This window comes from Calonectris borealis, chromosome 3 (genome assembly GCF_964195595.1).
Source record: "Calonectris borealis chromosome 3, bCalBor7.hap1.2, whole genome shotgun sequence".
Lineage (NCBI taxonomy): Eukaryota > Metazoa > Chordata > Aves > Procellariiformes > Procellariidae > Calonectris > Calonectris borealis.
This window is the reverse complement of record NC_134314.1, coordinates 72,741,500-72,753,682: the sequence shown is the minus strand read 5'-3', so window position 1 is coordinate 72,753,682 and position 12,183 is coordinate 72,741,500. Positions and strand designations below refer to the sequence as shown.

Here is a 12,183-nt window from a genome sequence, read left to right as displayed (position 1 = left end):
GTGTTGGTTTGCTGAGATCAGATTTTTTTAGCTGTTTATTTTATGAATCAAATGTGGTCTCCATTTACTTTTTTTATTTTCATGCTGGGTGTTTCCATGAATTTAAGCCTAACCTGCTCTGTGCCCTAACAGACCCTAATGCAAGACCACTGTGAATGAAATTCTTGCCTTACTAGAGAGATGTCATTTTATTCCTACTATATTGGGTCCTTTTGCGTACCAGTATACATCACCCAGATCTGGCTTTTGTAGTGTTTTATACTACTAAGGACTCCCTGAGTTGATTTCTCAAACCTGTGTTCAAGTACCTTTCCATTTATTGAAGGCTTCAGCTCAGTATCTTTACAGCCTTGTATAAAACTCTGTAGATGGGATTCTAGTGTATTTTGGGAGCCTGAAGTAAAATTTCTTGCTTGTATAGCTAGTGCCACATTGTGTGGGACTTGCAATAGCTGCAGTTTCAGGAGTATGTTACTGCTACTTTTGTCTGAATCCTCTGTTACTATAAAAATAATTAACTTATTCAGCATTTAAGGAAAATCTGAATATTCAGTCGATGAAAGAAATATATTGGTGTAAAGTTCCCATGTCTTTTATATCCCATTACTCCTGAAAAAGCTCTCTTAGCTTTGCTATAGTTGACAAAACATCTCCCTAACGACTGTATTCTTTGAAGAAGAACAGATAATTGAATTGAATCAAAAGAGGATTCTGAAGTGGAGGACTAGTGTCAAAGAGCATCTTTAATGCTTTTCCATCATCATGGGAAGCTACTTTAAAGCGCTTCAGCTGCTGGGATTGCTGTTCAGTATCGAAGGGAAGAGTGGGGATGGATCTATTCAGGACTTATGGATAAAGATGAAACTAAAAATCTTTTCCTGCAACTTAAAACGGCTACTGCGGAATAATGGAAATACACTTAACTAGAAAGTTGCTGTGTCCCGCTTCAGCTACAACAACTGACTTGACTGAATGTCTAAATGATGGAAAATGCATAGTGGTAGCCTGCTCATGTGTTTTAGAGCCATGAGACAATGATTGTGAGCTTACAGCTTCCCAGCGGTCACAGGATGGAAAAAACCAGTCCTGGCCATTATATTTTCGGATACTTCAAAAGCTAGAGAAATGGCAGCCTTGTTAGCTAGGACACATTTATACCAGCATCATTGCAAATTACCTAATAAAAATACCTTCAAGTATGATCAGTCGTTATACAGAATAATTAAGTTGGGGGGGGAAAAAAAGGTTTGCAGAGGTTAAAAAGAAAAAAAGAAAAGAAAAAAAGCAGTTTTGGGCAATTTTAGAGATAGGTATGTTACAATGGTTAAAACTCATTGGAAAGTTGTCCAAAGCCTTTAATAAATTACTAATGTATTTCAGGCCTTCTAATTTAAAATTCTACATGGAAATAGTGAGCTTTTAAGACTGAACACTCATTGTAGATCGCAATACAGCTTCAACGATTAAGTTCCCTCCTGTGTGAAACTTGGCATGTAGCTTCTCAGTCCTAAACATACTCTAGAGCCTTTTTATTTTTTTTTACCTTTGAAAAAGGTCCATTTGGCAGTTTTATGTTAGTAGTTTCAGATGCTTTTTGTAAGCATGATTCTATAGATTCAGAATTAACTTGTTTTTCTCAACTTTGAATTTGACCGTTAATCAATGATCAAAGATTTTATTCTTGGGTTTTTTTGGACTTTGTATAGGTCTGACAAAGTTCATTTCAGTAAATGGGAATTTCTCTCAGCTAAACTACTTACGATTTTTAGGTGTTGCGTTGAATGGCAGAAATGATGGTCAGGATGGTAACTGCTAGTCCTGTGACTATGATCTCTGTTTGGAAATCTATTTCTTAAAACAGAATCACTAACTATGTACTCGTCCACTGGTCCTGCTCCGTCTCTTGTGAAAAGCTTCCCCACTATTAATTTATTTATTTGGAAGGGGGAAGTGTTCTCTAAGTCAGTATTTGCTGCCTTTCTTCCCTGGCCTCTCCTGATGAGATTCTTTCCAGTGTCAGTTTAGGATAAATTCTCCACCCAATACCATGACTTGATTCTGAAATGGGAACTCTGCAGAGAAATGTGCTCAAGTTTAGTACTTCTGCGAACACTCAGATGATCTTAGGAGAGGGCAAGCTGAAACCTCTGCTGCTGACACAGATCATCCTGCATGGTGCTTGTCCATCGGTGGCTACTGAAGCACACAAATACAGCGCAGGGCCATTTTCTGTAACTGCTGTATTCAGCAGTTCCTGTGCTCTGAGCTTCACGGTGGTAAGGGCTGGCTTGTTGTCAGGAGGAGCCTTCCTAAAACCTGTAAGAGATCACCTTTAATGGAAAAGGGTTTTATTCTGAGTGGAAAGAAATTAGTCTTGGCCACAGGCTTTTTGTGACAGTGAAGTTATATCAAGGCTACATTTTTCTTGATTGTTTTTTCCTTTTTACTGAAAGTCTGAACTTTTCAGATTAATTTTCCAGAACTTTGGTGAAAGTATTCTACTATGAAGATCAGATCGTGCCTGCTATCTCCATTTTTGTTTTGAATGCTGTGCTCTGTCAGGCTTTGAGAGAATGAAGTTTTTTGGACATGCTGTTACTTTAGCATTTATGGCTAGATTGCGCAGTACTTGGTCATCAACTTTGGTTTTTTTTGTCATGGGTTCAGGACATGGGTTCAGCTGTTTCCTTCCTATGTCTTTCCATTCCTTCCATTCCACCAAAATTGCCTGTCTGATGTCCCTGTCATTACCATCTCTCTCTTGCTCCAATTCAGATCAAAACGGAGGAGAAAAACACTTGTGTCTTGCTTTAAAATGGTGTGGTGATAATATAAAATGAATAAAATTTTAAAAAGTGCCCAGGAATTGTGTGTGCAAATATGGTGATTATTTGCAGACCTATAAATGCATTTATCTCACTCCTCTTGACCTCCTGTAGTCAACAGCTTGATACTAACCTGCACTTTGTCCTATTGAAAGTCTTCACCCACGTGGGGAAGATAAGTGTATTGTCTTGAAAATAATTCGTACTCCAAAAAATCAAAGCATCCTAAAAGACATTGTAATGAGACTTTTATTGATTTCACTTGAAAAGATAATAAATGCATTGCATGAAAAATTCTCAGTCTCTTTATGCTTACCTCTCCCATCCCAAAGGAGTTAGCATTAGCTCTTGATGATGATTGTACAGATTCAGATTTTTCCAGCCCGTGATAACCCACGCTGTATAATTCAGTACGTGGTCTTAAATGGCACTGGCACTTGCAGCATGCTTCAGTCTGAGTCTTGTTAGTGATTCAGCTGCAAGAGCATGGAGTTCCTCTAACAGGGCTCCCTCGTGCTCCCTTCCTGCCTGGGTGATTGGCACAAGCGAGTCGCAGAGGCTGAGAGCTGTGGTGCCATCTGTGAACAGCGTAAAACCTCTGGATATTCAGGTGAAGGGAACGAATGCTTTTCTCTATTGTTCCTTCTGCCTCCTGCCAGGTACTTAGATGTAGCCTGTAATAATAGTCCTGCTTTTTCACATGTCAGCTTGGTATTATAGGGATTTATTTAACTTTTCCAGGATTCCTGGGCATGACAGATTTGTTATTTTTACGGTGGCAGGCTGCTCTGACCATCCCATTCTTACCAGCCAGGTGAGACAGAAGAGAGTGTAGTATAGGTAACAAAATCTTTCAAAGCACAGCCCTTACACTATGGGCTTGTGCATATGCCACTAGCATATTTACTGCATAAACTTGGACTCAATGCATGAATATATAAAATCTTTAAGTGTTGCATTACTGTATCCTGTAGGAGAAATAATGTGGTATTATAGGAGACCAGTAGGAATAAAATGGCAATGAAGGTGCTACATACTCTAAGCCATCAGGAGAACATCTGTCTGCCAGACAGCAGGAATCCTCTGAGTCTGCTCAGTGTGTTTGATGTTATTTCCAAAACTCACGTGCAGAACACAGTCAGTCATTATAACTAATGATTATGGTCACCATTGCTACAGCTTGCTTCTTTTGCTGATGTAAAGGAGCTTCATGAGTGTGGGGCATCAAGCAAGGGTCATATTTTTCTTCCCATTTTGATGAAGGGAGAAATTGAAGTGTGGAGGTTAAATTGTTGCTGTACAGAGTGGCTTAGTGACCACTGAACCTAACGTCCTTGTCTGTCTTTGTTCCTTGTGACTGATTGCTGATTTCTCCCCTCCCTTCCTCCAGTAATTAAAGAAGCAAAGAACAAGTCAGGAAACTCTTCTGGTTTACTCCTTTTCTTACTTACAGAGGGAAATTGTGTCTGCTTAGAAGGGAAAAGGGTAGTTCCCTAGATACAGGCTTAGCAACTCTTTTGCAAAACTTGTTCAGGGAACCAGCTGTGACCTGGGAGAAAAGTAGTCCTAAACGGAAAATCATCTGATGAGAAGGAGGGGCGGAGGGGAAGTTCTATCAGAGAACAATTTGGCAGAAAACTCAGTTTCTTCTCTCATTTTTCTGAGTACATCTTTCAGTAAGACTAAAGACTATTTGGATCAAGGAGAGACCTCTGAGGTTTTCTTCTTCTGCTTGAACTCTCTCTTTCACTGAATTGGCTTTCAAGAACTGAGTTTCATACAACAGCGAACATGCTCCCTTATTGCTTTGCTCCTGTTACAATGAATTAATTTCCTGCTTGGCATGTCAAAAATATAAAATCCTCTAAGTAAGGTTTTATTTTTATGTATGTAGAATTTATATATTGCCTTCCAGAAAATTTTTTCCAGGCTAACCATTTTTCTTCAGTGAAGAGACCCACTAAAGGTAGACAAATTTTCCTGAGTGAGCTTATTACCATTCTTCTTGTATGTGTAATACATCCCTGGTTCTCATCTGTGTTTTTCAGACCAGCTCCTCATCTCCCTCAGTCAAGTAAAGCACCTAGAACATACAAAGTCTTTATAGGACTGGGCATGTGCTTCAGTACCTTTTATATTTTGTTAGTTTTAAATTGCGTTAGTTGATATACAAGCTACACAATTGCCTGACTACACCACTATGAGTATCATAGAAGAGCTGTCAATCTGAAGGAAGGGGCTCAGCTTTGCTTAGGAGATCAGCAATCCATGGTCAATGTGATGACTTGAACTTTTAAGTATGTGGGAGTACCATTTCCTTAGAGTGCTCCTCTGCCTCCACACAAAAAACCCCATCGACTATACATCTAGGGGGAAGAGGGGCATCAAAGGGGTTCTCGTGCCCTTTTTAGGACTCCCTGCGTCGTTAAGTGCTTTGGGCATCACTGCCATGAATGAGGAAGCACTGTCTGGCTCCAGATATACAGGTGTGTCTATTCCAAGGTGTGCCATAATTGTCTTTCCTTTCCTGTTCTTTGTTTTAGTGAACTTCTGCAAGATTTGGAAAACTGTGAAAATGATCCTGTGGCTATAGCAGACTGTTTTGTTTCCAAGGTAAGTGGCTCCTGCAGGAGTCTGCAGCACACCACCAGTTGCAGTGTGGTGTTGATATCGGGCAATAAGATTAATTTATTAGCTTTTGGGGGAATAAGATTAATTTATTAGCTTTTGAGACCTAATTCTGACAGCTTATGTGACTTCAACCAAGAAAATTTAGCAAATCCATGGAACGGGAAGGAATTTCTCTTATGAGGTGATAGGGATATGCCTCTGATTTGCATTTTAAAAAATCAAGAAGAAGGTGTTATTTTCTTAAATAAGTGTATCTGAACTGGTGGAGATGTTGATCTAGAGTTTATTTTTAGATCTTTTTTTTTTTGTAAGAGTATTACAGGCATTCTTTTTTTTTCCTCCTTTTTTAATATAGGTGATCAAGTGGTACTCCAGTTATGCCTTGTCAGCTTAAAAACAACGAGAGAATACAACTTGGCTGCATTTTTAGAAAAGGCAATAACCTTAATATACTTGTGGCCATATTGTTTTCTGAGATGCATTTTTTCCTGAATCCAGAAGCCATAACTTTAATTTTCGACCCAAGCTCTAGCCTTAAGATTCAAATCTCATTCTTTCTGAAATACTTTGAATTTTCTGAACATTGATCTGACATCTTTATTCTGCTGGGAAGTTCTGAAGCCAAAAAATACGGAGAAGTTGTTAGGTGCAGAAGAAATACAGGGAACCAAAGTAGGTGTCCTTCGTTGTAGGAAACCCAGGGAGCCAGTCAGGGAGAAGGGGAATAACTATAATGCGTAGGACAACAAGAGGTTAAGTAATTTGGGCTACACATGACTAGTTCACTGCAGACTTCACCAGAGAATCTACATATGCCTTGAATCTGTAGAGGCCAAATGTGTTAAGAAATAATCCCATTTCCATGGTATTTCTGAGGGAAGAGGAGTGGAAGAGGGGGCATGTAGTTGTTTAAATTTGGATAATCTATCTATAGGTGTGTTTGCTTTTTTCCATTAAAAAAAAAAAAGCCAACAAAACCAAAAAGCCAAACCCTGTCATGTTTTATACTTTGTTCTGAACTCAGTATTGCCAGCACCAAGCATTCAATGTAATAGGTCTAATACAAGGATTTAGGAATAACAGGACCACCCTCTCATGGTGGTCCAGTAATTTGTTTGGCACTGTTGTGACACAAGGGATTTTATCGTAAAGGGGAGTGATGATACCAGCTTAGTGCTGCTGTTTCACTGGACCACGGAGTTGAGTTTGAGAAGTTATCTAGTAATTGATCTTTTGTAAGCACCGAGAGATCTTAGTGTTGGCACTGCTACTACAAAAGTGGGATGTATTTTGCCCTGTTTCAGTGGGGTTTATGGCATGTTGTTATCACTCCAAATAGCCTATTTTGAATTGAAGGAGAGAGAATGGGATAAGGGCAAGCACAAAGTCTTGCTTCTGGAACAGAATAACCCCATGTGCACGGCGGGTCCGGATGACTAGGAAACAGCTTAGCAAAAAAAGGATCTGGGGTCCTGACGGACCAGAAGTTGAGCATAAGTCAGCAGAGTGCCCGTGCAGGCCAATTGTGAGGCCTTCAGGATATTTACAGATACCACAGTTTGGAGCTGGTAGCTCTTTCTGCTGTATTGCTTGCTTATAGCTGGGACCGGTGGGACTACTCCTGGCTGGGACATGAACAGAGGTGGTGCAAGTGATAATAGCAAGTCCAGGAAAAAGTTGCACTCTCATTCATATTGGCCAGCTGAAAGGAGTTTTCTGGTAGACTTTCTGGCCATTAGTTCCAAAATCCATCTGCATATCATTGCTTGTGCTTTTTGTTCCCTTGTCAAATGCTTTTAGCATTTGTATTATTGGCAGGCAACTGCCTTACGGCTCGGAAATTGCTAGAGATTGCAGTCCTAACAAGCATTTTTTAGCTTCATCCAGACAAGTGCAAACACTTAAAAGCAAAATCAAACAATACCAAAATACCCCACAGTTCTGGTTTTGGCCATGAAGATGTCATTACAGCAACTGCTGACTGTCTTAACAGACTCCAGTTGTCCATTCTTGGTTGCTTGTATCTTCCCAGCATTGGGTAGTGGAAATAAAACTGCCTTTTTTGGCAGTATGCAGTCCTTCAAGTCTTACGGGACTTTGGCCATTTATTGTTTGATTGCTTCGAGTGTGCTAGATCTTCATTGTGAGTTAAGCACAGGGATAATATCATGCTGAAGTCATAGCTCACAGCCTTAGCTAATGGATGCAGCTCCGCTGGAGCTTCTTTAATGCTTCCAGTGGAACCGTGCTTAGGTTACACGAGCTCTGGCTCTAGTGCCGTTTTTTTCACCCTGCTGGTTCAGCTGTGAATACGGTAGTTGGGAATGTAAACGTATAATCAGGTTTTCACTGTAGGTACTGTGTTTACTTTTTGCATTTCATGAAGCTCAGTAACTGCATACAGTAATAGCCATTTCTTTCTTCAGGATTCATGTGAAATGACACAGAGTTGGTTTGCATGTATAACAGAACAGTTATGCTTAAAGTAACTCTGGAGCTTGCCGGAACTAAAATGTTTAGTATTCGTGAAAATATCTAGGGAGCTTCATTTTGTAAGGTCTAGGTTTGGACCATATTTGATGGACCGTTTCTTTGAACTTGACTTCGTTATTTGGTTCTGCTCAATAAAATTTGCTGTATAGCATTTTATACTCACACAATCCCTCACACAATCATACATCTCTGCGTTTCCTGTGTGTAAGTTTCATGCTTGTGTAGTAAACAGCCTTGCAACTTTTACTTTTAAGGGAAATAGAGTAAGGATTATCAAGTTCATATTAGCACACCTTGAACAAAACCTCATAACTGTGGATTTGAATCTTTATCTTAACATTTGTTGTGCTGGGTGCCCAAAGTAAATAGTTCTAAATGGCAGCTTTTATTGGTTAACAGACTTCAGCAAGATGTTTAGTCTAAACTAGCCATTTACATAAAACGCACTAATAGATAAAATAATCATGCAAGGCTATGACTTTATATAAATAGAAATATTTAATAACAACTTACAATATTGTATGAAATCCCTCTGCTTAATTTTAATTCATTAATAACCCACAGGCAAATATAGACACAAATGCAGAAAAGCATGCTTTTTAAAAACTTGCTGTCCGGTCATGAATTGCTGCCTTATCTTTTTGCACCAAGACGCAGATGGTGTGGATGGGTAATTGTTTAAACCGCGTGGGATGGTTGCTGCACGGAAATAACCTGCCACTAACTGAGGGTAGTGGTGTACTAGTTCAGTTTCTACGAGCTCTGGTCCTGCCTCTTCATCTAGAGGAACTGTATTAACTCTAGTACATTAAATGTCTTGGAGACATTTTGCTGGTAATCGGAGGCTGATAAAAGGGTTCCAGTGCAAGCTTAGCTATAGCTTAATTATTCATATAAAAGTTTGTTTATATGTTTTCTTGCCAACTTGGTCTTTCATTTTCATAGTAATGATACCAATGTTTAATTAGAAGATTGACTTCAGTATTCCACACATTTACATTTAAGTGAGTTGCTGTAAAGGCGAGCTTAATTCTGGCACGTCACTCTTCTCACTCAGCACCCCAGAAATTCAGAACATATGTTTTCTGAAAGACACGCCAACAGCTTAACCAAGGGGAAAGGGAGAATTACTGTAATCTAGCATCTCGTTAATGAAGAGGTGATCCAGACAATTGGCATCAGCTTACGCTCTGACTCAGCTCATTTTCTCAGTCTCCATTTTCTTTTAAAGTGCCTTTTATGGCTATAAAAAAGCACAGTGCACCAAGAGTTGAGAGAAGATCGGGGCTGTAGCCATGTGTTTGGCACTTCATGAGGAGGAGACGCACAGTGGATTGATTCAGCAGCGGGGAACAAGCTAAGTATAGCTGGGATCAAAGCTTGGCTTTGCTCCTCAGGGTGACTTGTAGTCAGTGTGGATGAACTCTCGGCTTGGGTCTCAGTTTTTGCACCCTCTGCCACACCAGCTTTGGGCTCCCAGATGAGAAAAGATCTCTGGAGTGATTCCAGTCTCCCTGCAGAGATCTTTTTTTAATCTGGTTTGAAGACAGTTGAGGTGAACAAAATTATTTTCAAGCTGAGGAAGGATAAGACTGTCCACAGAAATCCTGATAGCATAGCTGGTGTTTTGCTTGCAGTGTGAAAGTATTGATAGAAATATATTAAATCCATCTAAGTCCTGGCTTTTCTGTTGCTTCTGAACATAATTCACAGCATTGGCTTTAGCCTGCAGGGCTTGTGCCCTGATATGCTCCCAGTGACACAGTGCTCGCACTGGGGAGTCTGCTGTGAAGTAGAGAAGACCAGCTGGGCATGTGAATTAAAGATCCCTTCTTTGACCGTGCAGAGGTGCTGGGTAACCAGGCAGGCGGTGGGAGAACAGCCGTCCTGAGTAGCGCGGCGTCCTTACGCAGGCTTAGGAAGAGCCTCTCTTGGAAGTGGCTCTCTTGGCCGCTCTCCCAGCGTGTTCACGTGAGTCCTGCTGGTGCCTCGGCACGGTGTGTGATGTTGATTCATACCAGCTTCATAAGTTTGAAGGCGTATCCACAATCTCATTCTGGAGGCACAATATATGTAATTGACTTTCTACTGGCAGTATGTTGCATAGCTTGGTGAAAGTAAATGCTCTCTGATGGTTTCGTTTGATGAAATGAGCTGTGGCACAATGACGCACATACACATGTAAGTGCAGTGTGAAATTTGGAGTCTTGTCTGTTCAGAAAGCAGGGATGATTGTGAAACTATTCTTAAAGTTTTTAGAGCTGTTGAGGGCATAAGGAACTACCTTTTTCTTTTTTTTTTTTAATACAAGTTGTTCCGGTTAATAGCTAGACAAACATTCTTTTAAAACCAAAAATCCCATTGAAAATAGTTTTGACCTTGTGTTAAAAAAAACAAAAACAACAAACCCCACCCCAGCCCCCCCGCCCAAAAGGACCAAAACAAAACCCAAAGTGGAAGAGTATGAAAAGGCTCCTGGGGATTTCAGACTTGCTTTTGATTTTGTTGGGAATGTGCACTCAGTCTACTCTGAAACCCTGAAATATTTGGCCTTGTGAGTTTTACAGATAATGCTTTCATTTGTTAAAATTTCACAACATATATGTCTGTCTTTTTTGTTTGAAAAGCAGAACAATCATGTGACTGTATTTATGACTAGAAATTTTTTTTTTTTTTAAAAGAATTGGCACAAAATGTTCTGTTCTTTGCTTATGAAGTAGTTCTATAAACTGCATTGTTCTGTGATTGTAGCCATGGGAATATATTACAATTTTTACCAAAAAGCCCCTAAACAAAAACCTTGTATTAATATATACATATATAAAAGAAACCACCTTTTTTCATCATACTGAATTTCATCCTAATCCTCTCTCTTAAGCACCCTGACTTACTACGAGTGCTAGCTAGTTTGGTAGTGATTGCCATAGAAGATTACACAGTGTAATGTCTGCAGCGCTCTGAGGTTTGTTAATGTTTCATTTTGGGCAGAGAGGGTTTGGAGGTCCCAAGCGTGGACATGGACAGGCCATGACACGGGCTCGCTGTCTCTGGGCGTGGACACGGGGCGTAGGTACACCACCGTAAAAACTAGCTGCCACAACAAAATTAGTCCAAGCGTGAAAAACCAAGCTAAATCGTTTAACTGTATTTGTATCAAGACTACATTTAGTTGGTTGGTTGGTTTCTTAGAGAAGAGCAGTTTAATAAGCTTACAGCCCACTAGTGAGTAAATGGGGAACGCAGGCCCCTAAAGAAACATTTATTAGAAGTTTGCTGGAGTTAGTTTTTTTTTTCAGAACAGTTAATATTGAAAGCCAGTAAGAAATACTGAAATGAATTGCAATGACTTGTGCTCATGTGGAGTAGCATCTTACTTTATACGGGGTCCTTGTGAATCACTGCTCAGTGGAGAAATGAATGGCAGAACCCGCTTTACCCCTGCGAGAGGGGGAAGGGAGCAGTGCTGTTGGAAAGGGGGAAGGGTACTGCCCGAGCTGACTCTTTCTGATGAATAGCCAAAAAAACCCAACCCCAACAATGAGACACAAAAGCCACAGCCTGCGTCAGCCTCTCCCCAAGTGGTGTTGCTCCTCAGAGCACTGTTGCCTTCTGCGAAGGCAGATACTTGGTCTCGCCACTCACCAGCGACTGCCCCCGGGCGATACCCCTCGCGGAGCACAGCTATTGTGCTGCAGAATGCCGGAGTCCCTTCTGAAGATGCTTCAAGTGGAAACCGGGGTCTTGTTTACTACCGGAGGATTGCTTTTTATTGGTCTAGGGCTCAGGAAGGAAAAAGTAATTGATTTTGGGAGCACTTTGAGGTTCTGCAGTGCTTTCTTAGTCTTTAGGACTGCAGCAAGCTGCAGAAATGGCGTATTTTTTGGGATAGAAGTTGATAGGCAGATGTGAATTGAAAGCACATGGGAATGTTTCTGGAAACTGGTTCTTGCATAGAATTAAATGACGATGATTAAGAAAAAAATCTTAGGCCAAGGAGGAAAGAAATGAAACTCAGGCTTTTGCTGTGAGAAGCTTGTCATCATTAAGTGTGGGCAATTTCACTGTGACAGGCAAGTGTGGAAACCCACCTAAATCTAGTTACAACTTGTTTGGTTAATAAATGTCTGCTTTCACAGAGTCATAATTTACTTTAAAAAAAAATCACTTTTGTGGCTTCTAATTTTCACACTTAGTCTGTGCTCAAATGTGAAAGTATTTATAGTTGTTTGAAAAT

The 12,183-nt window shown here is 40.3% G+C and overlaps 1 protein-coding gene across 2 annotated transcripts in view; it reads left to right on the top strand.

Moving 5' to 3' along the window:
- PLEKHG1 (pleckstrin homology and RhoGEF domain containing G1) overlaps window positions 1-12,183 on the top strand; it is a 141,933-nt gene that overhangs the window by 110,820 nt on the left and 18,930 nt on the right. For both annotated transcript variants that reach the window (XM_075146169.1, XM_075146168.1), the window contains exon 6: window positions 5,369-5,438. In XM_075146169.1, coding sequence (XP_075002270.1) covers window positions 5,369-5,438 — 70 coding nt within the window. The remainder of the gene's footprint in view (window positions 1-5,368; window positions 5,439-12,183) is intronic.